This window comes from Bufo gargarizans, chromosome 2, assembly GCF_014858855.1.
Source record: "Bufo gargarizans isolate SCDJY-AF-19 chromosome 2, ASM1485885v1, whole genome shotgun sequence".
NCBI classification, from domain to species: Eukaryota; Metazoa; Chordata; class Amphibia; order Anura; family Bufonidae; genus Bufo; species Bufo gargarizans.
The window spans coordinates 423,664,337-423,686,599 of record NC_058081.1 but is presented as its reverse complement, the minus strand read 5'-3'; the positions used below and the strand labels follow the sequence as shown (position 1 = coordinate 423,686,599).

General features: G+C 44.7%; 1 protein-coding gene across 1 annotated transcript in view; it reads left to right on the top strand.

Annotated features, from left to right (window-relative positions):
• Window positions 1–22,263, top strand: part of RARS1 (arginyl-tRNA synthetase 1) — a 394,458-nt gene that overhangs the window by 157,744 nt on the left and 214,451 nt on the right. Inside the window, exon 6 of the mRNA XM_044280902.1 lies at window positions 19,718–19,839. Coding sequence (XP_044136837.1) covers window positions 19,718–19,839 — 122 coding nt within the window. The remainder of the gene's footprint in view (window positions 1–19,717; window positions 19,840–22,263) is intronic.

Below are 22,263 nucleotides of genomic sequence, written 5' to 3'. Positions count from 1 at the left end.
GGACCACGTTTCCGCCCTTGTCTGCCTCTTTGATGACAAAGGTTCTGTTGGCCTGTAATTTTCGTATAGTATCAGATTCCAGGTTATTCAGATTTCTACCCTGCAGGGAATCTGGTTTAAGTTTCTGTACCCCATGTACTACAGCTTGAAAGAAAAGCTGAATATTGGGGAATAAATTAAACGAGGGAGTTAGTAAGGTTGTCTGCAAAACAAATATGTATCTTTAACAAATTCAAATTTGTCCAGAATTTGCATAGGGGAAAAGGAAAGTCCCTTCTCCAATATGGATTTCTCCTGGGGGGTCAAGTTATATGTAGATAGATTTATAACCTGGAGAGCATTAGTATCCATACCATTTAATATTGTTGTAGCCATCTCTTCTGGAAGAGTGGGTAGTTGTTGCCCCTGCGATGTTGGGGTCCTCTTTTTCTTGGATTTGCGTAATCCCCTCCTTGACCTCCGTCGTCGCTGGCTTCTGACAAAAAAAAATCATCCTCACTCAAACTCTGATCGCTAGGATCACTGCACTGGTTCACTACACTGGTGGTTGGGGCCACGGCACCTTCTGGATACAGGAGGTTCTTGATGATCTCTTCCTGAAATTTGAGGAAGGATCTTGTTCTCCCAGCCTTACTGTAGAGAACAAAACTATTATTTACAGCCAATTGAATCAAATATACAGACCTTCTTATACCAGCGTCTGGTTCTGTGGGAAAGTAAATAGGGAGCCAACATCTGGTCATTGAAGTCCACCCTTCCCATGAGCGAATTATAGTCGTGGACACGGGAGGGGGCTTTTCAGTGACACTGGATGCTCGTTCAATTTGGATTGTCGTGTCTGTGTGAATGGAGGAGAGCATTTAAACGTCACTCTTGTCTCTCCATTTCACCGCGAGCAGTTCTTGGTTACACAAGGCAGCCTTCTCCCCCCTTGCAAGACGGGTGGTAACGAGCCGTTGGGGGAAGCCCCGGCGACTAGGTCGCGCGGTGCCACAGCAGCCAATGTGTTCTAGGAACAAATGCCTGAAGAGGGGCACACTTGTGTAGAAATTGTCCATATAAAGATGGTACCCTTTGCCAAATAAACGTGACACCAAGTCCCAGACTGTCTTCCCACTGCTCCCCAGGTAGTCAGGGCAACCGACCGGCTCCAGGGTCTGATCTTTACCTCATAGATCTGAAATTTGTGGGTATAGCCTGTGGCCCTTTCACAGAGCTTATACAATTTGACCCCATACCGGGCGCGCTTGCTTGGGATGTATTGTTTGAAGCCAAGGTAAAATGTATAAGGGACTTGTCTACGCAGATGTTTTGCTCAGGGGTATACAAATCTACAAATTTGTTGTTGAAGTGGTCTATGAGGGGCCGAATATTGTGGAGCCGGTCAAAAGCTAGGTGGCCTCTGGGACGGGAGGTGCTGTTGTCGCTAAAGTTCAGGAAACGCAGGATGGTCTCAAATCGTGTCCTGGACATGGCAGCAGAGAACATGGGCATGTGATGAATTGGGTTTGTGGACCAATATGACCGCAATTCATGCTTTTTTGTTAGGCCCATGTTGAGGAGAAGGCCCGGAAAAGTTTTAATTTCAGAAACTTGGACGGGTTTCCACCGGAAAGACTGGGCATAAAAGCTTCCCGGGTTGGCGGCTATAAATTGAGTAGGATATCGATTTTGTTTCTGCCACAACTAAGTCTAACAGCTCCGCAGTCAAGAACAGCTAAAAAAAAAAAAACGAACCGATCTGAGCTGTCTCAACCCGAGCTCCAGACTCGGCGGTGAAAGGGGGAACTACTGGGGCGGCTGAAGTTGGGGGCTGCCAACACCTCAGGGACTCTAGGGGCTCTACGGGCCTGTCTGTGCGGTGGCTGCGACGGGGAAACTACTGCACGTGCCACCGTGCCAGCTTCAACTGCCCTTCTGGTGCTCACCACTTCACCATGTTGTACGGCAGTGCTGGTACTAGGTCCAGGATGGGCTGCGCTGCTGGTGTATGCCTCACCACGTAATCCGACAGCGCCAGCCCCACCCTGCTGCCCTGAACGGATCCTGCGCAACCTGTTGTCTAGCAACACAGGGCCGGGTGCGCCTGTTGGTATCAGGGACCTTAACCTCCTCGTCCGAACTTTGGGTCAGACTGCCACTGCTTTCTATAGGTTTATATTCTGACCCGCTGGATTCGTCAGATGAGGGTTCCCATTCCTCATCCGACTGGGTCAGAAGCCTGTAGGCCTCTTCTGAAGAATGCCCCTTATTTGCCATTTGGACTACTAAATTTGGGGGTTTTTCCCCTCCCCCACGACAGCACCTTAGAGAGATGGCTCCGCCCCAGGACAGGAAACCTGCAGCATAAAAAAGGTGGAGCCGCTCTCCCATCTCAGTGAGGTTTCCTGTCCTGGTACGGGAGCCTGCAGTGTCGTCCTGACCTTGAAGTCCCGGTAGAAGCCGGAGGGTCGGGGCGGCAGTCGGTACCTGCCCGATTGTTCCCCGCAGGCGCGGGGATGAAGTTCCGGAGGCGGCCGGGCGTCTCGCTGGATATAGGGCGGAAGGTGCTGGTCCCTCAGGCGAGTAGGACGGCGCCGACGGTTGAAGAAGGCTAGAGGGCCTTACTGACTCGCAGACCCGCCGACTCGCCAGACGCAACCGGATGTGGATGCGGCGAACCGGAAGCGCCATGCGGTCCACGGCGGTGCGTTCCACGGCAGGGCACTTCCGGTCAGGTGACCGGAAGTTCGGCTTCCCGGTAGTTTTTAAACTCGGTTCCAGGCAGGTATGTTAACTGGGTAGTTCTGGACACCAGAGACGAGTATCCAGAGGCCAGAAAGTGGACCAGAGGGTTCCTGGACAAATTTGGCGTGGTGGGTCTGCAGAAGCAGTGATCTCTCAGGTGAGAGTAACACTTGGTGGCAGGTTATAATTGAGGCATTGTTGTATCAGTGCAGGTTATCGCCCCCCACTATGGACGAAGAGAAGAGGTCTGAAAGTGCGGATGTGGAGCTCTTGCCACCGGTATTGAGAGTCCTATTCTCGGTTGTTAGAGAGATCTGGACTGTTCCTCAGTGTTGGGTGTGTTTCCGTTTTTCTTAGACGGTACCTAAGAAGGTGGCGGCAAAGAAAAAGAACAAGGAATGCCCTATTTGCAAGTGCCCGTTGTCTTCTTCTTACACAAAAAAGCTCTGTCAGCAGTGCATTGAGAAGAGGTGGCTGAGGAGACTCCAAGTCTTCTGAAAGACCTGAAGTCAATCATGTCTGACGTTAAAAATTCCTTGAGAAGTAGGAAGAGGAGAAAAGCAGTGAGGCAGGAGTCTGACGTCGAATCGAAGGATAGCAACTCTTTATCCAGGAACGAGGACTCTGACGATTCCTTTTCTTCGGAAGAGAATATAAAAGAAGGAAAGTTCTTATTTCCTGCGGAAGATACGGACAAATTGTTAAAAGTTATCCGATCTACCTTGGAGTTAGAAGATACCAGGGAGGATAGATCAGTGGAGGATGTTATGTTTGAGGGCCTTAGGGAAAGGAAGCGTAGATGTTTCCCAGTCCATAGGTCTATCTCTGCAGTGATAGAAAAGGAATGGAAGAAACCGGATAAAAAGCCGTTCATTTCTAAAACCTTCAAACGGAAGTATCCATTCGAGGAGGAAGCGTCTACATCTTGGGACAAGGCCCCTAAACTGGATGTAGCCATCTCCAAGATTTCTAAAAAATCCTCACTGCCCTTTGAGGACATGGGGTTCTTAAAAGACCCCTTAGATAAAAGAATTGACTCCTCCCTTAAGAATGCTTGGGAGTCTTCTGCGGCTGCTTTTAGACCTAGTATAGCTGCCACGGTTGTTGCAAGGTCTATGTCGCTATGGTTGGAGAGGTTAGAAGAGCAGATTAGGGAAAAATGCCCTAGGGAGCAGTTACTGGCTTCTATTCCGACCTTCCAGAAAGCCGCAGATTTTATTGCAGACGCCGCGGTGGACTCGGTAAGGTTGGAAGCAAGGACCGCTTCCCTTTCCAATTCTGCACGTCGTGCATTGTGGCTGAAGAATTGGAAAGGGGGAGATCTGTCATCCAAGTTGAGGCTTTGCAGCATTCCCTGTGATGGCCAGTTTCTTTTCGGGTCAGAGCTTGACTCTTTACTCGAGAAGGCGGCAGATAGGAAGAAGAAGTTTCCCCAGGAATCCTTTGCGCAGTTTCGACAATATAAGCGGCCCTTTCGGAACCCGTCAAGGTTCCAGAACAAGAGGCAGATGGGGGACAAAGAACAGGGATCTAGGCCTAGATCAGGAAATAAGGGTTTTTTGTTTGGATCTGCCACAGGCCGTACATCTAAGCAGGGTAAACAATGACGCCATGATCCCAGTAGGAGGAAGGTTAAAATTCTTTCTTCCTGCTTGGGAAAGGATGGCAGGAAAATGGTTAGTGTGTCTTCTGCGGGAGGGTCTAAGGTTGGAGTTCCTGAGTTGCCCGGCAGAAAGATTTGTGGTGTCAAGGTCTTCCCCTGTCATGCTGCAAGAAATAAAAAAAAAAATTGATAAGCAAGAAGGTGTTGGTTCCTGTCCCAGATTCAGAGCTAGGGAAAGGTTTTTATTCCACCCTGTTTTTAGTAAAGAAGCCGGATGGGTCATACCGGACCATCATAAATCTCAAATATCTGAACAAGTTCTTGAGAGCCAGAAAATTCAAGATGGAGACTATCAGATCAGCAATATATCTTTTATCTCCAGGGTGTCATATGGCGGTTCGGGATTTAAAAGATGCTTACCATCATATCCCGATCCATTCAGATCACCAGAGATTCCTCCGGGTGGCAGTGAAGACCGAGGTGGGACTTCTTCATTTTCAGTTCCAGGCTCTTCCCTTTGGCCTCTCCATGGCACCTCGGATCTTCACCAAGGTAGTGGCGGAGATGGCTTCCTTCATCAGAAGAGAGGACATCACGTTTTTGCCTTATCTGGACGATTTTTTGGTGATAGCCCAGTCTCGGGAGGAGTGTGCCAGGTCACTGGATCGGGTTATGGGGGTTCTTCAGTCTCTAGGTTGGTTGTTAAACATCCAAAAGTCCAGGTTGGAGCCGTCAACGAGCCAGGTTTTTCTGGGTCTGGTTCTGAATTCCAGACTGGAGAGAACTTTTCTCACAGACGAGAAGGTAGCTGGGGTTCAAGAAAGAGTTCAGAGAGTTCAGTTAGTACAGAACCTGTCTGTAAGAAAAGCTATGTCTCTGTTAGGAGTTCTAACGTCCTGCATACCAGCGGTCCAGTGGGCTCAGAGACATTCCCGCCAGTTACAGGTAGAGATCTTGGCTGCTACAAGACGGGCGGGGGCATCCCTGGAGTCAGTGATGAGCTTGTCAGAGGTGACTCTTTCTTCCCTAGATTGGTGGAAGGAGGCAGGAAATCTGAATCAGGGGCTCCCCTGGGCCTTTCCGGAACCGCTGGTGGTTACTACAGACGCCAGCCCCTGGGGTTGGGGGGCTCATGTGGAGGATCGGATCTTTCAGGGAGAGTGGTCCCAGGGTCAGAGACGGTTTTCATCAAATCGAAAAGAGCTGAGGGCAGTTTTGCTGGCCTTGAGAGCGGTTCTTCCGATGATCCTGAACAGACATGTGAGGGTGATGTCCGACAATCGGACAGTGGTCTCATATCTCAATCGCCAGGGAGGGACCAGGTCAGATTCTTTACTGAGGGAGTCAAGATGGATATTCGAGGAGATAGAGGGGAGAGTGCTACATCTCTCGGCCATTCATATCAGAGGGGTCGAGAATTCTCGAGCAGACTTTCTGAGTCGCCACAGACTGCGTCAGGGAGAGTGGTCTCTAAATCCCAAGATCTTTTCCCAGATAGTAAGATTATGGGGGTTACCTTCGGTAGATATGTTCGCCACAAGGGAGAACAGAAAGGTACAGGAATTTTTCTCCCTCAGTCCAGAGGAGTGCCCATCTGGGGTAGACGCCTTTCTCCAGAAATGGGATTTTCCACTAGGCTATGCCTTTCCTCCGCTTCAGCTGATTCCTCTGGTAGTAAGGAAGATCAGGTACGAAGGAGCCAGGGTGATCGTGATAGCCCCCTTCTGGCCGAAGAGGGCGTGGTTCTCCCTGTTGAGAGCGATGTCAGTCTCGGATCCATGGATCCTCCCAGAAATTCCAGATCTATTATCTCAGGGTCCGGTGTTCCACCCAGAAGTAGGGTCCCTACATCTTTCAGCATGGAATTTGAGAGGTCATTTTTAGCCAGTCAGGGATTCTCTGAGGAAGTAGTTTCCACTTTGATGAAGAGTAGGAAGGAGGTAACAAATGTTATCTATGCTAGAGTGTGGAGAAAGTTCCTGTCCTTTATAGGCACGGAAGGGGTTTCCTGGCCGTTAGAATTTTCCATAATTCAGGTGTTGGAATTTTTACAGAGGGGATTGTCCCTTGGTTTAGCAAAAAGTACACTGAAGGTGCAGGTGTCAGCCTTATCAGTTCTGGGGAGAAGAAGTTTGGCCATGGACCCTTGGGTGGTTAGGTTTTTCAAGGCAGTAGATAGAATTACACCAGTAGCAGTCCCTAGGTTTCCTCCCTGGGACCTTAACTTAGTGCTTAATGCCCTTACCAAACATCCCTTTGAACCTCTGACATCTTGCCCGGTTAAGATACTTTCCCTTAAGCTAGTTTTGCTGGTAGCTTTAACTTCAGCTAAGAGAGTTGGGGAAATTCAGGCCCTCTCTATTAACCCCCCTTTTATGTCCATCAGGGAGGACAGAGTGGTTCTTAGACCAGATCCTGGGTTTATGCCAAAGGTTCTGTCCAGGGTTAATAGGGCTCAGGAGGTAGTTCTCCCAGCTTTCTTTGCAGAGCCTAAGGATGATAGAGAGAAGGAGTTGCATTCTTTGGATGTCAGGAGGTGCATTTTGCAGTACCTGGAGGTGACTAAAGACTGGAGGAAGTCCTCTGCTTTGTTTGTTCTGTTCGGTGGGGCAAGAAAAGGTAATACTGCCTCGAAGGCTTCTATTGCCCGGTGGATTAGAGAAGCTATATCCCTGGCATATTCAGTAGCCGGCGTGTCTCCCTCTATTTCTGTGAGGGCTCACTCCACGAGGGCAGTATCCACGTCTTGGGCAGAGAGGGCTAGCGTATCTATTGAACAGATCTGTCGGGCAGCCACCTGGTCTTCTCCGTCCACCTTCTATAAGTACTATAGGCTTCAGCTCGATTCTGTCTCTGACCTTCTTTTTGGCACTAAGGTTTTGAGTTCTGTCACCCACCCTAGGGATAATCTCTGAAATCTCTCTCTAAGGTGCTGTCGTGGGGGAGGGGAAAAATGATGATTACACTTACCGGTAATCGGATTTTCCTGACCCCACGACAGCACCTCTTTATTCCCTCCCTTTTGGTGTAAGTCTGTGTGTTCACGGGTGTTGCAAAAAAAAAATTGTATATACAGTATGTGAATTAAACTAACGTAAGGGGGAGTCCCTCTCATGCTCTGGAAACTCACTGAGGTGGGAGAGCGGCTCCACCTTTTTTATGCTGCAGGTTTTCTGTCCTGGGGCGGAGCCATCTCTCTAAGGTGCTGTCGTGGGGTCAGGAAAATCTGATTACCGGTAAGTGTAATCATCATTTTCCCTGAGACTACCCAAGAATAAAAGCAAGCCTGTCTTACAAATGGGAGTCTAGCGAAGTACCGGAGGCCGCTGCAATTGATAAAAAATATAAAAACAGATTTTTTTTTTTTTATCGCCGCAGCGCTTGTAAAGTGATTGTGCAGTGATCAAAAAAATTATAATTTTTTATCACTGGGGTGGGCGTGGCTGAACGCACGTATGCGTGACCGATCAGGACTGATCGGGCAAACACTACATTTTGGGTGGAGGGCGAGCTAAGGTGACACTAATACTATTATAGAACTGACTGTGATCAGTTCTGATCACTTACAGATACTATAACAGTACAAATGCTGATTAGCGATACGCGATTAAACACAAATAAAAGAAGATAAATATGTGGCAAAAAAAAAAATATAGAAAATTATGGTATAAAATAAAAAATAAAAAGCAAAAATAAGTGTTCACTGTCCACCAACAGTCTTTTTATGACCCTTTTGGCAAAAATATATAAAAAATAGAAAATTCTAAAAATTAAAATAATTACTAATAAAATTTTTTAAAAAAAGGAAATAAAATACAAATTAAATTAAAAGGAAAAAGTGCAATATAGAGTGTTCATTGTCCCCCAACATACTTTTTATGACCTCTTTATGTGTCAAAAATATATATATAAAAAAAGTAATAAACCAATTATAAAAAAATACAATAAAATATTAATAAAATACAAATAAAAGTAAAGTGCAAAAAAATAAAAATTAAAATGTTACACCGTTCCCTTAAATGTCTTTTTATGACCTCTTAGGCAAAATATCATGTAGCAGAAATGTTAAAGGGGTTCTGCACTTTCAATTAACTGATGATCTATCCTCTGGATAGATTATCAGCTTCTGATCGGCGGGGGTCTGACACCCGGGACCCCCGCCGATCAGCTGTTTGAGAAGGCAGCGGCGCTTCAGCAGCGCCGCGGCCTTCTCACTGTTTACCGCCGGGCCGCCCGCCCACTGACGTCACGACTTGTATCAACTAGAGTGGGCGCAGCTAAGCTCCATTCAAGTGAACAGAGCTTAGCCGCGCCACTCTAGTTGATACAAGTTGTGACGTCAGTGGGCGGGCGGCCCGGCGGTAAACAGTGAGAAGGCCGCGGCGCTGCTGGAGCGCCGCTGCCTTCTCAAACAGCTGATCGGCGGGGGTCCCGGGTGTCGGACCCCCGCCGATCAGAAGCTGATGATCTATCCAGAGGATAGATCATCAGTTAATTGAAAGTGCAGAACCCCTTTAAATGTTTAAAAAATAAAATACATAAAAGAAAACCACCCAAACCACCAAAACTGTCAACATTACTGCCCCATTCACATGAAACATGAATATAACGGACACAAAAGTGCTGCATACAGTATAAGGCTTTTTTGTCTGGTCTTTCGACCACACGCAGCCTCCAACGCTCACATGTGCCCTAGTAAGTTAAAGTGCTTACTGGTTACTGCAGGGCCCCTATAACTGGGGGTAGGAGGCGGTAATAACCAGTGAGCGACGGCCTCTGCAGTGAAGGAAAGTGCTTGCTGGTTATTGCGGGGCCTAATAACTGGAGGGAAGTAGGCGGTAATAACCAGTGAGCACTCTCCCCGCTAGTAAGGTAAAGTGCTTACCAGTTACTGCAGGGCCCCTATAAGGAGGCGTTAATAACCAGTGAACGCTGGGCTCTGTAGTGAAGGAAAGGGCTTACTGGTTATTACATGGCGACTGTTACTTGGGGGCAGGAGGTGGTAATAACCATTGAGTGCCATCCTCTGCACTGAAGAAAAATGGCAGGTTTATGAATAGGAGACAGGATGGAAGGAAATGTAGTTACTTTTCTGGTAAAAAATAATTATATTTAACAAGTTTCTGCAGTATGGTCCCTGAAATAGAAGTTTCACCACTCTGGTCCTCTACACTGCCCTCGCTGCCTCCATCTCCCGGTCCTTGCGCTGTTTACACCTGGCAGTGCATAGCCATGGTCACATACACTGCTCCAGTCAATGACTGGCTTCAGCAGTGACATGCTGCGTGTGCCACATCACTGCTGACGCCAGTCATTGGCTGGATAGGTGCATGTGAACATGGCCATGCATTGCCACGTGTAACCAGAGCAGGGACTGGAAGATGAAGGCAATGCAGAGGACCAAAGAGACGAGGAGCAGGTAAGTATAACTATTTGGTTTCAGGGGCCATGCTGCAGCACAGTATTCAGGACAATTACTGGAAACAAGTGTTCATAGTAACGCTCATAAATTATATCTGGCCAGTATAGTCTTGCACCTGATCAGTCGATAAACAAGGAATTGTTTGTCAGCTGATTTGCATATTTTATCAGGATGAAAAGTTTACAATTATCGGCAGCACATCTCTCTGTGTAATTAGGGATGGGCTACCAATTTTCAATAGAACTGAATGAAGGCGGAAGGACTGTAGTAGTGATCATACCTCCCCATTCACTTTGCATTGGTTTGTAATACGCCGATGCAAATGAGTCCCGATTTTAAATTATTATTTTTATTTTATTTTATGGCCCTTTGAGCTATGTGACAATGCGGGCCCCAGACCAAAAAAGGTTGTGCACTCGTGCTCTATAGCATGGTGGTTTCAGACTGCATTGCATTTTTGGTGACATGTCCTATTTAACCTCTTATGGACACAGGGCGTACAGGTGCGCCCTGATGTCCCAGTACTTAAAGACACAGGGCGTACCTTTACACCCTGTGTATTTCGGAACTAGGTGCCTGCTTAAATCCATCAGTCCTGTGACCCCCCTGTATCTGCAATTATTGCGGATTAACCCTTTCTATGCCGCTGACCGCGACATAGAAGGGGTTTGTGTTTGAGAGAGCCCATAGAGTCCCAGCGCTGCTGTGGCTTGAATGGCATCGGGACCTTCTACGGGAGCTGAGGAGATCCAGCCTCAGTCTGGGTCTCCTAGGCAACCTGTTAGTGCATTACACAGAGTAATACACGAACAGGCAATGCATTATAATACAGATGTATTGTAATGAATTGCAGAGGGGATCAGACCCCCAAAAGTGAACATCAGAAATAAAGTTAAAAAAAAGTTTAAAAAAAGTGTTTAATAGATTAATAAAGTAATAAAATTAATAAAGTAAAAAAAGAAAAAAAAATGCCCCTTTCTCTTTATTTTGTAATAAAAAGCAAACAAAACCCACACATATTGGGTATCGCAGCGTTCGTAGTGACCCGTACTGACTAATATATCACATGATCCACCCTGTTTGATAAATACCATTAAAAATAAATAAAACCGTGTAAAAAAACAAAACAATTTTTGTCAATTAACATCACAAAAAGTGCAACACCAAGTGATCAAAAAGGCGTGTGCCCCCCAATAGTACCAATCTAACCGTCGCCTTAACCCCCAAAAAATGAGCCCCTACCTAAGACAATAGCCCAAAAAGTAAAAAAATAACAAAAAAAACTATGGCTCAGAATATGGAGAAAAAACATCATTTTATTTTTTGTTTAAGAAATCCGGGTATTGTGTAAAACTTAAGTAAAAAAAAAAAAAAAAAAAAGTACACATATTGGGTATCGTCGCGTCCTTAACCACCTCCCGACCGCATAACGCACGGATGCGTCCGGGAGGTGGTTGATTTACTACTCCTGGACGCATCCGTGCGTCATCTCGCGAGTCGCGAGATTTCGTTCACAGCCGGCCCGCGCATGCGCATCACGGGCCGGCAAAAGTTCAAGGAGCATTTCGTCAGCAACCTGCCAGCCAATGATCGCGGCTGGCAGGTTGCTGATTTAAAAAAAAAAAACAATGACAAGCCAGATAGCAGATCATATTTGTAAATATGATCTGTTATAGGGCTGCCCTGCTCCTCTGCTGGTCCTTTTCGTCGGTTGGATCCAGCAGAGGAGCAGGCTTAACAGTGAGTACACCAAACACCACATACTAGCCCCAGATCACCCCCCTTAACCCCAATTAACCCTTTGATCACCCCTTAGCGTATCGCTAATCAGCATTTGTACTTCTATAGTATCTGGAAGTGATCAAAACTGATCACGGTCAGATCTATAATTGTATTAGTGTCACTTTAGTTCGCCCTCCACCCAAAACGCAGTGTTTGCCCGATCAGGCATGATCGCTCGCCCACATGTGCGTTCACCCACGCCTGCCCCACCGCAGTGACAAAAAATATATATTTTTAAATCACTGCACATTCACTTTACACGCGCTGCGGCGATAAAAAAAATAATCAGTTTTGATATTTTTTATCAACCACAGCGGCCTCCGGTACTTCGCTAGCCTCCCATTTGTAAGACAGGCTTGCTTTTTTTTTCTTGGGTCGTCTCAGGGAATACCCCTAAATTTAGTTGCCCACATGTCAAACAGGGGGTATTCTTCTGAAGAGGCCTACAGGCTTCTGACCCAGTCGGATGAGGAGTGGGAACCCTCATCTGATGAATCCAGCGGGTCAGAATACGAACCTGTAGAAAGCAGTGGCTCTCTGACCCAAAGTTCGGACGAGGAGGCTGAGGTCCCTGATAGCACCAGGCGTACCCGGCCCCGTGTCGCTAGACCGCAGGTTGCGCTGGATCCGCTTCAAGAGCAGCAGAGTGGGGCTGGTGCTGTCGGATTACGTGGTGAGGCATACACCAGCAGCGCAGCCCTTCCTGGACCTAGTTCCAGCACTGCCGTAGAACATGGTGAAGTAGCGAGCACCAGAAGGGCAGTTGAAGCTGGTACGGTGGCACGAGCAGTAGTGACCCTGTCGCATCCACCGCAAAGATGTGCCCGTAGAGCCCCTAGAATCCCTGAGGTGCTGGCAAACCCTGATTGGCAGTCCCCAACTTCAGCCGCACCTGTAGTTCCCCCTTTCACCGCCCAGTCTGGAGTTCGGGTTGAGACAGCTCAGATCGGTTCGGCCCTGGGATTTTTTGAGCTGTTCTTGACTGCGGAGCTCTTAGACTTAGTTGTGGCAGAAACAAATCGGTATGCCACACAATTTATAACCGCTAACCCGGGAAGCTTTTATGCCCAGCCTTTCCGGTGGAAACCAGTCCACGTTTCCGAAATTAAATTTTTTTTTGGGCCTTCTCCTCAACATGGGTCTAACTAAAAAGCATGAATTTCGGTCATATTGGTCCACGAACCCAATTTATCATATGCCCATGTTCTCTGCTGCTATGTCCAGGACACGATTTGAGACCATCCTGCGTTTCCTGCACTTTAGCGACAGCACCGCCTCCCGTCCCAGGGGCCACCCTGCTTTTGACCGGCTCCACAAAATTCGGCCCCTCATAGACCATTTCAACCTGAAATTTGCAGATTTGTATACCCCAGAGCAAAACATCTGCGTAGACGAGTCCCTGATACATTTTACCGGGTGCCTTGGCTTCAAACAATACATCCCAAGCAAGCGCGCCCGGTATGGGGTCAAATTGTATAAGCTCTGTGAAAGGGCCACAGGCTATACCCACAAATTTCGTGTCTATGAGGGTAAAGATCAGACCCTGGAGCCGGTCGGTTGCCCTGACTACCTGGGGAGCAGTGGGAAGATAGTCTGGGACTTGGTGTCACCCTTATTCGGCAAGGGGTAACATCTTTATGTGGACAATTTCTACACAAGTGTGGCCCTCTTTAGGCATTTGTTTCTAGAACGGATTGGCGCCTGTGGTACCGCGCTAACTAGTCGCGCGGGCTTCCCCCAACGGCTAGTTAGCACCCGTCTTGCAAGGCGGCAGAGGGCCGCACTGTGTAAAGAAGAACTGCTCGCGGTGAAATGGAGAGACAAGCGTGACGTTTACATGCTCTCCTCCATTCACGCAGACACGAAAATACAAATTGAGCGAGCAACCCGTGTCATTGAAAAGCCCCTCTCAGTCCACGACTATAACCTTCACATGGGAGGGGTGGACTTCAATGACCAGATGTTGTCTCCGTATTTAGTTTCCCGCGGAACCAGACGCTGGTATAAGGTGTCTGTATATTTGATTCAATTGGCTCTGTATAATCGTTTTGTTCTCTACAGTAAGGCTGGGAGAACACGATCCTTCCTCAAATTTCAGGAAGAGTTCGAGAGCCTCCTATACCCAGGAGGTTCCGTGGCCCCATCCACCAGTGTAGTTAGCCGTCTACACGAGCGACATTTCCCCAATGCCGTTGCTGGTACCTCAACTCAAAAAGATGTCGTGTCTGTAGCAGGAGTGGAATAAGGCGTGACACCCGCTATTTCTGTCCTGACTGTCCTGACCACCCTGCCCTATGCTTAGGGGAGTGTTTCCAGAAGTACCACACACAGGTACACCTAGCATAGGGATCATCTCACCAGGACAGGCACAGCTGCTGCAAACATCTCTTTTCACCTGGGACAAAGTGCATAACGCACTTCGCCACATCTGTGGGCGATTTGCGCTTTGCACATTGACCCATGGGGATGGAGAGGTTTGTTCTATAAAGGTAAAAAACAAAACAAAAAAACTGTAAGAAAAAAAGGTTAATGTTTAGTTCAAAAAGTTAAAGTTTATATGTTCTGTTCCAAAGTTAATAAAATTATTGCGTTGCGGCCAGTTTTTTTTTTTTTTTTTTTTTTTACCTTCCAGGTGGACCAACCGATCGACTAGCTGCAGCACTGATGTGCATTCTGACAGAAGCATTGCGCTGCTGTCATATTACACGCAAGTGGGTGTATGCGGCACTGCAAGACGAGATTTCTACTCTGCAGTAACAGATACGTTTGCCAAGGCATTCGAGCTGAGGAGGAGGCGGCATTCCTATGCTTTGGCAAACACTTTGTATATAAAAAATAAAATAAAAAATTCCCGGCAATGATTTATTCATCCACATCGATTGATGTGAATGGAGAAATCTGGTTTGCCAGGGCATACGAGCTAAGTGGGTATGGGTGTTGGGCGGAGCTCCTATGTCCTGGCAGACTCCTTTCCCCTCCTTTTTTTTTTTTTTTTGGCAGAGATTTTTTCATCCACATTGATCGATGCGAATGAAGAAATCTGTGCCGTTCATGTTTTTCTTTCAGCCCAGAGGCTGAACGGAAAAAAAAAATCTCATTACCTGTATGCTCAATATAAGGAGAATAGCAGAAACTCCTAATGCTGGCCATACATATAATGATTGTGGAGACCCTTAAATGCCAGGGCAGTACAAACACCACACAACTGACCCCATTTTGGAAAGAAGACACCCCAAGGTATTCGCTGAGGAGCATATTGAGTCCATGAAAGATTTAAATTTTTGTCCCAAGTTAGCGGAAAGTGAGACTTTGTGAGAAAAAAAATAAAAAATCAATTTCCGCTAACTTATGCCAAAATAAAAAAAAATTCTATGAACTCGCCAGGCCCCTCATTGAATACCTTGGGGTGTCTTCTTTCCAAAGTGGGGTCACATGTGGGGTATTTATACTGCCCTGGCTTTTTAGGGGCCCTAAAGCGTGAGAAGAAGTCTGGGATCCAAATGTCTAAAAATGCCCTCCTAAAAGGAATTTGGGCACCTTTGCGCATCTAGGCTGCAAAAAAGTGTCACACATGTGGTATCGCCGTACTCAGGAGAAGCTGGGGAATGTGTTTTGGGGTGTCATTTTACATATACCCATGCTGGGTGAGATAAATATCTTGGTCAAATGCCAACTTTGTATAAAAAAAAAATTGGAAAAGTTGTCTTTTGCCAAGATATTTCTCTCACCCAGCATGGTTATATGTAAAATGACACCCCAAAACACATTCCCCAACTTCTCCTGAGTACGGCGATACCAGATGTGTGACACTTTTTTGCAGCCTAGGTGGGCAAAGGGGCACACATTCTAAAGAGCACCTTTCGGATTTCACCGGTCATTTTTTTTACAGATTTTGATTGCAAAGTACTTCTTACACATTTGGGCCTCTAGAATGCCAGGGCAGTATAACTACGCCACAAGTACCCCATTTTGGAAAGAAGACACCCCAAGGTATTCCGTGAGAGGCATGGCGAGTTCCTAGAATTTTTTATTTTTTGTCGCAAGTAAGTGGAATATGAGACTTTGTAAGAAAAAAATAAATCATCATTTTCCGCTAACTTGTGACAAAAATTAAAAAGTTCTATGAACTCACTATGCCCATCAGCGAATGCCTTAGGGTGTCTACTTTCAGAAATGGGGTTATTTGTGGGGTTTTTCTACTGTTTGGGCATTGTAGAACCTCAGGAAACATGACAGGTGATCAGAAAGTCAGAGCTGCTTCAAAAAGCGGAAATTCACATTTTTGTACCATAGTGTGTAAACGCTATAACTTTTACCCAAACAATTTTTTTTTTTTGCCCAAACATTTTTTTTTATCAAAGAGATGCAGAACAATATGGATGTCGTTTTTTTTGCAAAATTTTACAGCTAAAAGTGAAAAATTTCATTTTTTGGCAAAAAAATCGTTACATTTTGATTAATTTCCAAAAATGTAAAAATGTCAGCAGCAATGAAATACCACCAAATGAAAGCTCTATTAGTGAGAAGAAAAGTAGGTAAAATTCATTTGGGTGGTAAGTTGCATGACCGAGCGATAAACGGTGAAAGTAGTGTAGTGCAGAAGTGTATAAAGTGGCCTGGTCATTAAGGGGTTTTTAGCTAGCGGGGTTGAAGTGGTTAAGAACCGGCTCTATAAAAATATCACGTGACCTAAAGAAAGACATTTTTTTGTCACTTTACATCCCAAAAAGTGTAATAGCAAACGATCAAAAAGTCAAACGCATCCCAAAATGGTGTCAATCAAACCTTCATCTCATCCCGCAAAAATCATACCCTACCTAAATTAATCGCCCAAAAACTGAACAAATTTTGTCTCTCAGACTATGGAGACACTAAAACATGAATTATTATTTTTTTGGTTCTAAAATGAAATCATTGTGTGAAACTTGCATAAATAAAAAAGTAGACATATTGGGTATCGCTGCGTCCGTAAAAACATACTCTATAAAATATCACATGACCTAACCCCTCAGGTGAATACCGTACATTTTTTCTTTTAAAATAAAAACTGTGTAAAAACAATTTTTTTTTTGTCACCTTACATCACAAAAAGTGCAATAGCAAGCGATCAAGAAGTCATACGCACCACAAAATAGTACCAATCAAACTGTCATCTCATCCCAAAAAAAATAAGCCCCTACACAAGACAGTCGCCCCAAAAATAAATAAAACTACGGCTTTCAGAATGTGGAGATACTAAAAAAAATAATTAAAAAAAAATTGGCTTTGTTATGTAAAACTATAACAAACAACCCCAAAAAGTAGTCATATTTGGTATTGTCGCATCCGTGACAACCTGCTCTATGAAAATACCACATAATCTAGCCTGTCAGGTGAATGTTGTAAATAACAAAAAATAAAAACGGTGCCAAAACAGCTATTTCTTGTTACCTTGCCTCACAAAGTGTAATGTAGAGCAACCAAAAATCATATGTACCCTAAAATATTACTAACAAAACTGCCACCTTATCCCATAGTTTCCAAAATGGGGTCACTTTTTTGAAGTTTCTACTCTAGGGGTGCATCAGGGGGTTTCAAATGGGACATGGTGTCAAAAAAAAACAGTCCAGTAAAATCTGCCTTTCAAAAACCGTATGGCGTTCCTTTCCTTCTGCACCCTGCCGTGTGCCCGTACAGCAGTTTACGACCACATAATGGGGTGTTTCTGTACACTACAGAATTAGGGCCATAAATATTGAGTTTTGTTTCGCTGTTAACCCTTGCTTTGTAACTGGAAAAAATTTATTCAAATGGAAAATCTGCCAAAAAAGTGAAATTTTATTATTTCATTTTCCATTAATTCTTGTGGAACACCTAAAGGGTTAACAAAGTTTGTAATCAGTTTTGAATACCTTGAGGGGTGTAGTTTGTAAAATGGCGTCATTTTTGGGTGGTTTCTATTATGTAAGCCTCACAAAGTGACTTCAGACCTGAACTCGTCGTGAAAAAGTGGGTTTTAGAAATTTTCTGAAAAATTTCAAGATTTGCTTCTAAACTTCTAACCCTTGTAACGTCCCCACAAAATGATCCAAACATGAAGTAAACATATGGGGAATTTAAAGTAATAACTATTTTTGGAGGTATTACTATCTATTATAAAAGTAGAGAAATTGACATTTGAAATTTGCTATTTTTTTTCCAAATTTTTGGTACATTTGAAGTTTTCATTTTATTTAATTTTTTTGACTCAATTTTGCCACTGTCATGAAGTACAATATGTGACGAGAAAACAATCTCAGAATGGCCTGGATAAGTAAAAGAGTTTCAAAGTTGTCACCATATAAAGTGACACATGTCAGATTTGCAACAAATGGCCTGGTTCTTAAAGGGAACCTGCCACCTGGATTTTGGGTATAGAGCTGAGGACATGGGTTGCTAGATGGCCGCTAGCACATCCGCAATACCCAGTCCCCATAGCTCTGTGTGCTTTTATTGTGTATAAAAACCGATTTGATACATATGCAAATTAACCGGCGATGAGTCAGAACTTGAAAATATGACTCTTCTCTGGTCACACAAGTAAGATATGACTCTTTTATGTTAATTTGCATATGTATCAAATCGTTTTTTTTTACACAATAAAAGCACACAGAGCTATGGGGACTGGATATTGCGGTTGTGCTAGTGGGCATCTAGCAACCCATGTCCTCAGCTCTATACCCCAAATCCTGGTGACAGGTTCCCTTTAAGGCCCCATGCACACGGCCGTGTTTCACGGCTGTGTGCGGGCCGTGGAACCGCGGCCTGGATCCCTCCTGAGAGCAGGAGCGCACGGCGTCACTGGTTGCTATGACGCCGTGCACTCCCTGCTGCCGGCACAGTACAGTAATACACTGGTATAGATCATACCAGTGTATTACTGTATTGCAGCGGCAGCAGGGAGCGCACGGCGTCATAGCAACCAGTGACGCCGTGCGCTCCTGCTCTCAGGAGGGATCCATGCCACGGTAACACGGCCGTGTGCATGGGGCCTAAGAGTTATGTCCTGCTCTCAAGTCAGGTAGTGTGTGATCTACTCCAAAAAGCAACCATGCTCCCTTACGAAACCCCATGCTAGCCTTGTACTGCAAAAGTTGCTCAGAATGAAAAACGGTTTGTTTCAGAAGAACTTTAAGGGTTTTTTTTTTTACAATCTTTGCAAAAATCAACAGTACGGGTGAATATAAGAATCTTTTAATGTTATCAGAGAAAAATGTTTTTTTTTTGTATTCATAGATTTCTATCAGTATTATGTACCGTAAGGTTATCCTTCAGTGAGCTGAAGGATAGATTAGCAAGCTTACTACTTTTTGCACCCTAGGCATCAGCTGTTTGCAGGAGCTCTGATGCTTGAACCTGGCATTGGAGCTTCTATCCATTGCTTCCTCCAATGTGTTGTGTAGCCTGGCCAATGCAGCTCTGCTCCCATTTACTTCAATAATTAAGTCCAGGAGAATCCTTTTGATGCCTTGATCTGAGAAGAAATGAATCCTCACTTGAAGCCCTCCATCCTTCAAGCACCAGTATAAGGCTACTTTCACACTAGCGTTCGGGCGGATCCGTTCAGAACGGATCCGCTCATAATAATGCAGACGGAGGCTCCGTTCAGAACGGATCCGTCTGCATTATATTAGCTAAAAAAAGCTAAGTGTGAAAATAGCCTCGGACGGATCCGTCCAGACTTTCAATGTAAAGTCAATGGGGGACGGATCCGCCTGAAGATTGAGCCACAGGGTGACATCTTCAAACGGATCCGTCCCCATTGACTTACATTGTAAGTCTGGGCGGATCCGCACGCCTCCGCACAGCCAGGCGGACACCCGAACGCTGCAAGCAGCGTTCAGCTGTCCGCCTGTCCGTGCGGAGGCGAGCGGAGCGGAGGCTGAACGCCGCCAGACTGATGCAGTCTGAGCGGATCCGCTCCATTCAGACTGCATCAGGGCTGGACGGCTGCATTCGGGTCCGCTCGTGAGCCCCTTCAAACGGAGCTCACGAACGGACCAGCGAACGCTAGTGTGAAAGCAGCCTAAGAGCTAAGGCTAGAACAAGGGCCTGATTTTTTGTTTCTTCCAACAAAGGGACATTCACAATAATCTCAAAAGTTTGATACTGGAAGAATGAGAGGAAGGTGGTAATTCCTAATTAATGTAAAACTTTTGTTTCAGGTTGTCGTTGATTTCTCTTCTCCAAATATTGCCAAAGAAATGCATGTGGGTCATTTACGCTCTACCATTATAGGAGACAGCATATGCCGATTATTTGAATTTGTTGGACACAATGTACTCCGGTAAGATTATTTGGTAAATTAGTTAACATGTCTTTTTTTTGTAACAAATATAGCTAACTAACGAGAGCACTAAACTGTGTGTATAATTATTAGTATGAGTATTTTGACCATATCATGATTTTATGCACCTTTTAATTACTCCACGCTGATTAAACTTGAATGCTTATTGGATTGAAGCATATCAGGTGATGTGTAGTGAGGGAAGGTTTTGCCTAAGGAGATCAAGACGCTATATCATGGTGTGCATAATTATTAAGCAACTTGTTTTCCTCTGGGAAAATGGGCCAAAAAGATTTTACTGATCCTGAAAAGTAAAAAATGATTTCAAATTAAATTGCTATCATATTGGGACGTGATCACAGAGCCATCAAATGGTCAACAGGGTCACAAGAAACATGTTGAGAGAAAAAGACACACATTAACTGCCAAAGATTTGAAAATAATCAAACATGAAGCAACCAGGAACCCATTATCCTTCAGTGCTGTCACATTACACAACTGCAGCCTCCCTAGAGTGCCCCGAAGTACAAGGTGTTAAGTGCTCAGAGACATGGCCAGGGTAAGAAAGCCTGAAACCTGACTACCACTGAACAAGACACATACGTTGAAACATCAAGACTGGGCCAAATTCTTCAACGGTTTTATGGAGCAATGACATGAGAATGACTCCTAATAGATCAGATGGATGGGCCTGTGGCTGGATCAATAATGGACACAGAGCTCCACTTCTACTTAGACACCAACAAGGTGGTGGTGGGTTACTGCTATACGCTGGTATTATTAACCACTTCAACCCCGCTAGCTGAAACCCCCTTAATGACCAGGCCACTTTATACACTTCTGCACTACACTACTTTCACCGTTTATTGCTCGGTCATGAAACTTACCTCCTTTTCTTCTCACTAATAGAGCTTTCATTTGGTGGTATTTCATTGCTGCTGACATTTTTACTTTTTTTGTTATTAATCAAAATTTTACTATTTTTTGCCAAAAAAGGACATTTTTCACTTTCAGTTGTAAAATTTTGAAAAAAAAAGAACGACATCCATATAGAAATTTTTAGATAAATTTATTGTTCTACATGTCTTTGATAAAAAAATAATTTTTGGGTCCCAAAAAAAATGGTTTGGATAAAAGTTATAGCATTTACAAACTATGGTACAAAAATGTGAATTTCTGCTTTTTGAAGCAGCTCTGACTTTCTGAGCACCTGTCATGTTTCCTGAAGTTCTACAATGCCCAGGCAGTACAAACACCCCACAAATGACCTCATTTCGGAAAGTAGACATCCTAAGGTATTCACTGATGGGCATAGTGAGTTCATAGAAATCTTTATTTTTTGTCACAAGTTAGCGGAAAATGATTATTTTTCTTTTTTTTTCTTACAAAGTCTCATATTCCACTAACTTGTGACAAAAAATAAACTTCCATGAACTCACTATGCCCATCACAAAATACCTTGGGGTGTCTTCTTTCCAAAATGGGGTCACTTATGGGGTAGTTATACTGCTCTGGCATTCTAGGGGCCCAGATGTGTGAGAAGAAGTTTGCAATCAAAATCTGTAAAAAATGACCGGTGAAATCCGAAAGGTGCACTTTGGAATGTGTGCCTCTTTGCCCACCTAGGCTGCAAAAAAGTGTCACACATCTGGTATTGCCGTACTCAGGAGAAGTTGGGGAATGTGTTTTGGGGTGTAATTTTACATATACCCATGCTGGGTGAGAGAAATATCTTGGCAAACGACAACTTTTCCCATTTTTTTAATACAAAGTTGAATTTTGACCAAGATATTTATCTCACCCAGCATGGGTATATGTAAAATGACACCCCAAAACACATTCCCCAGCTTCTCCTGAGAACGGTGATACCACATGTGTGACACTTTTTTGCAGCCTAGATGTGCAAAGCGGCCCAAATTCCTTTTAGGAGGGCATTTTTAGACATTTGGATCCCAGACTTCTTCTCACGCTTTAGGGGATCCTAAGCCAGGGCAGTATAAATACCCCACATGTGACCCCACTTTGGAAAGAAGACACCCCAAGGTATTCAATGAGTGGCCTGGCGAGTTCATAGAATTTTTTTTTTTTTTTGGCATAAGTTAGCGGAAATTGATATATTTTTTTTTTATTTTATTTTTTTTTAGTTTTTTATCACAAAGTCTCACTTTCCGCTAACTTGGGACAAAAATGTCAATCTTTCATGGACTCAATATGCCCCTCAGCGAATACCTTGGGGTGTCTTCTTTCCAAAATGGGGTCAGTTGTGGGGTGTTTGTACTGCCCTGGCATTTGAGGGTCTCCGCAATCATTACATGTATGGCCAGCATTAGGAGTTTCTGCTATTCTCCTTATATTGAGCATACAGGTAATGAGATTTTTTTTTTCAGTTTCCGTTCCTCTGGGCTGAAAGAAAAAAAATTAACG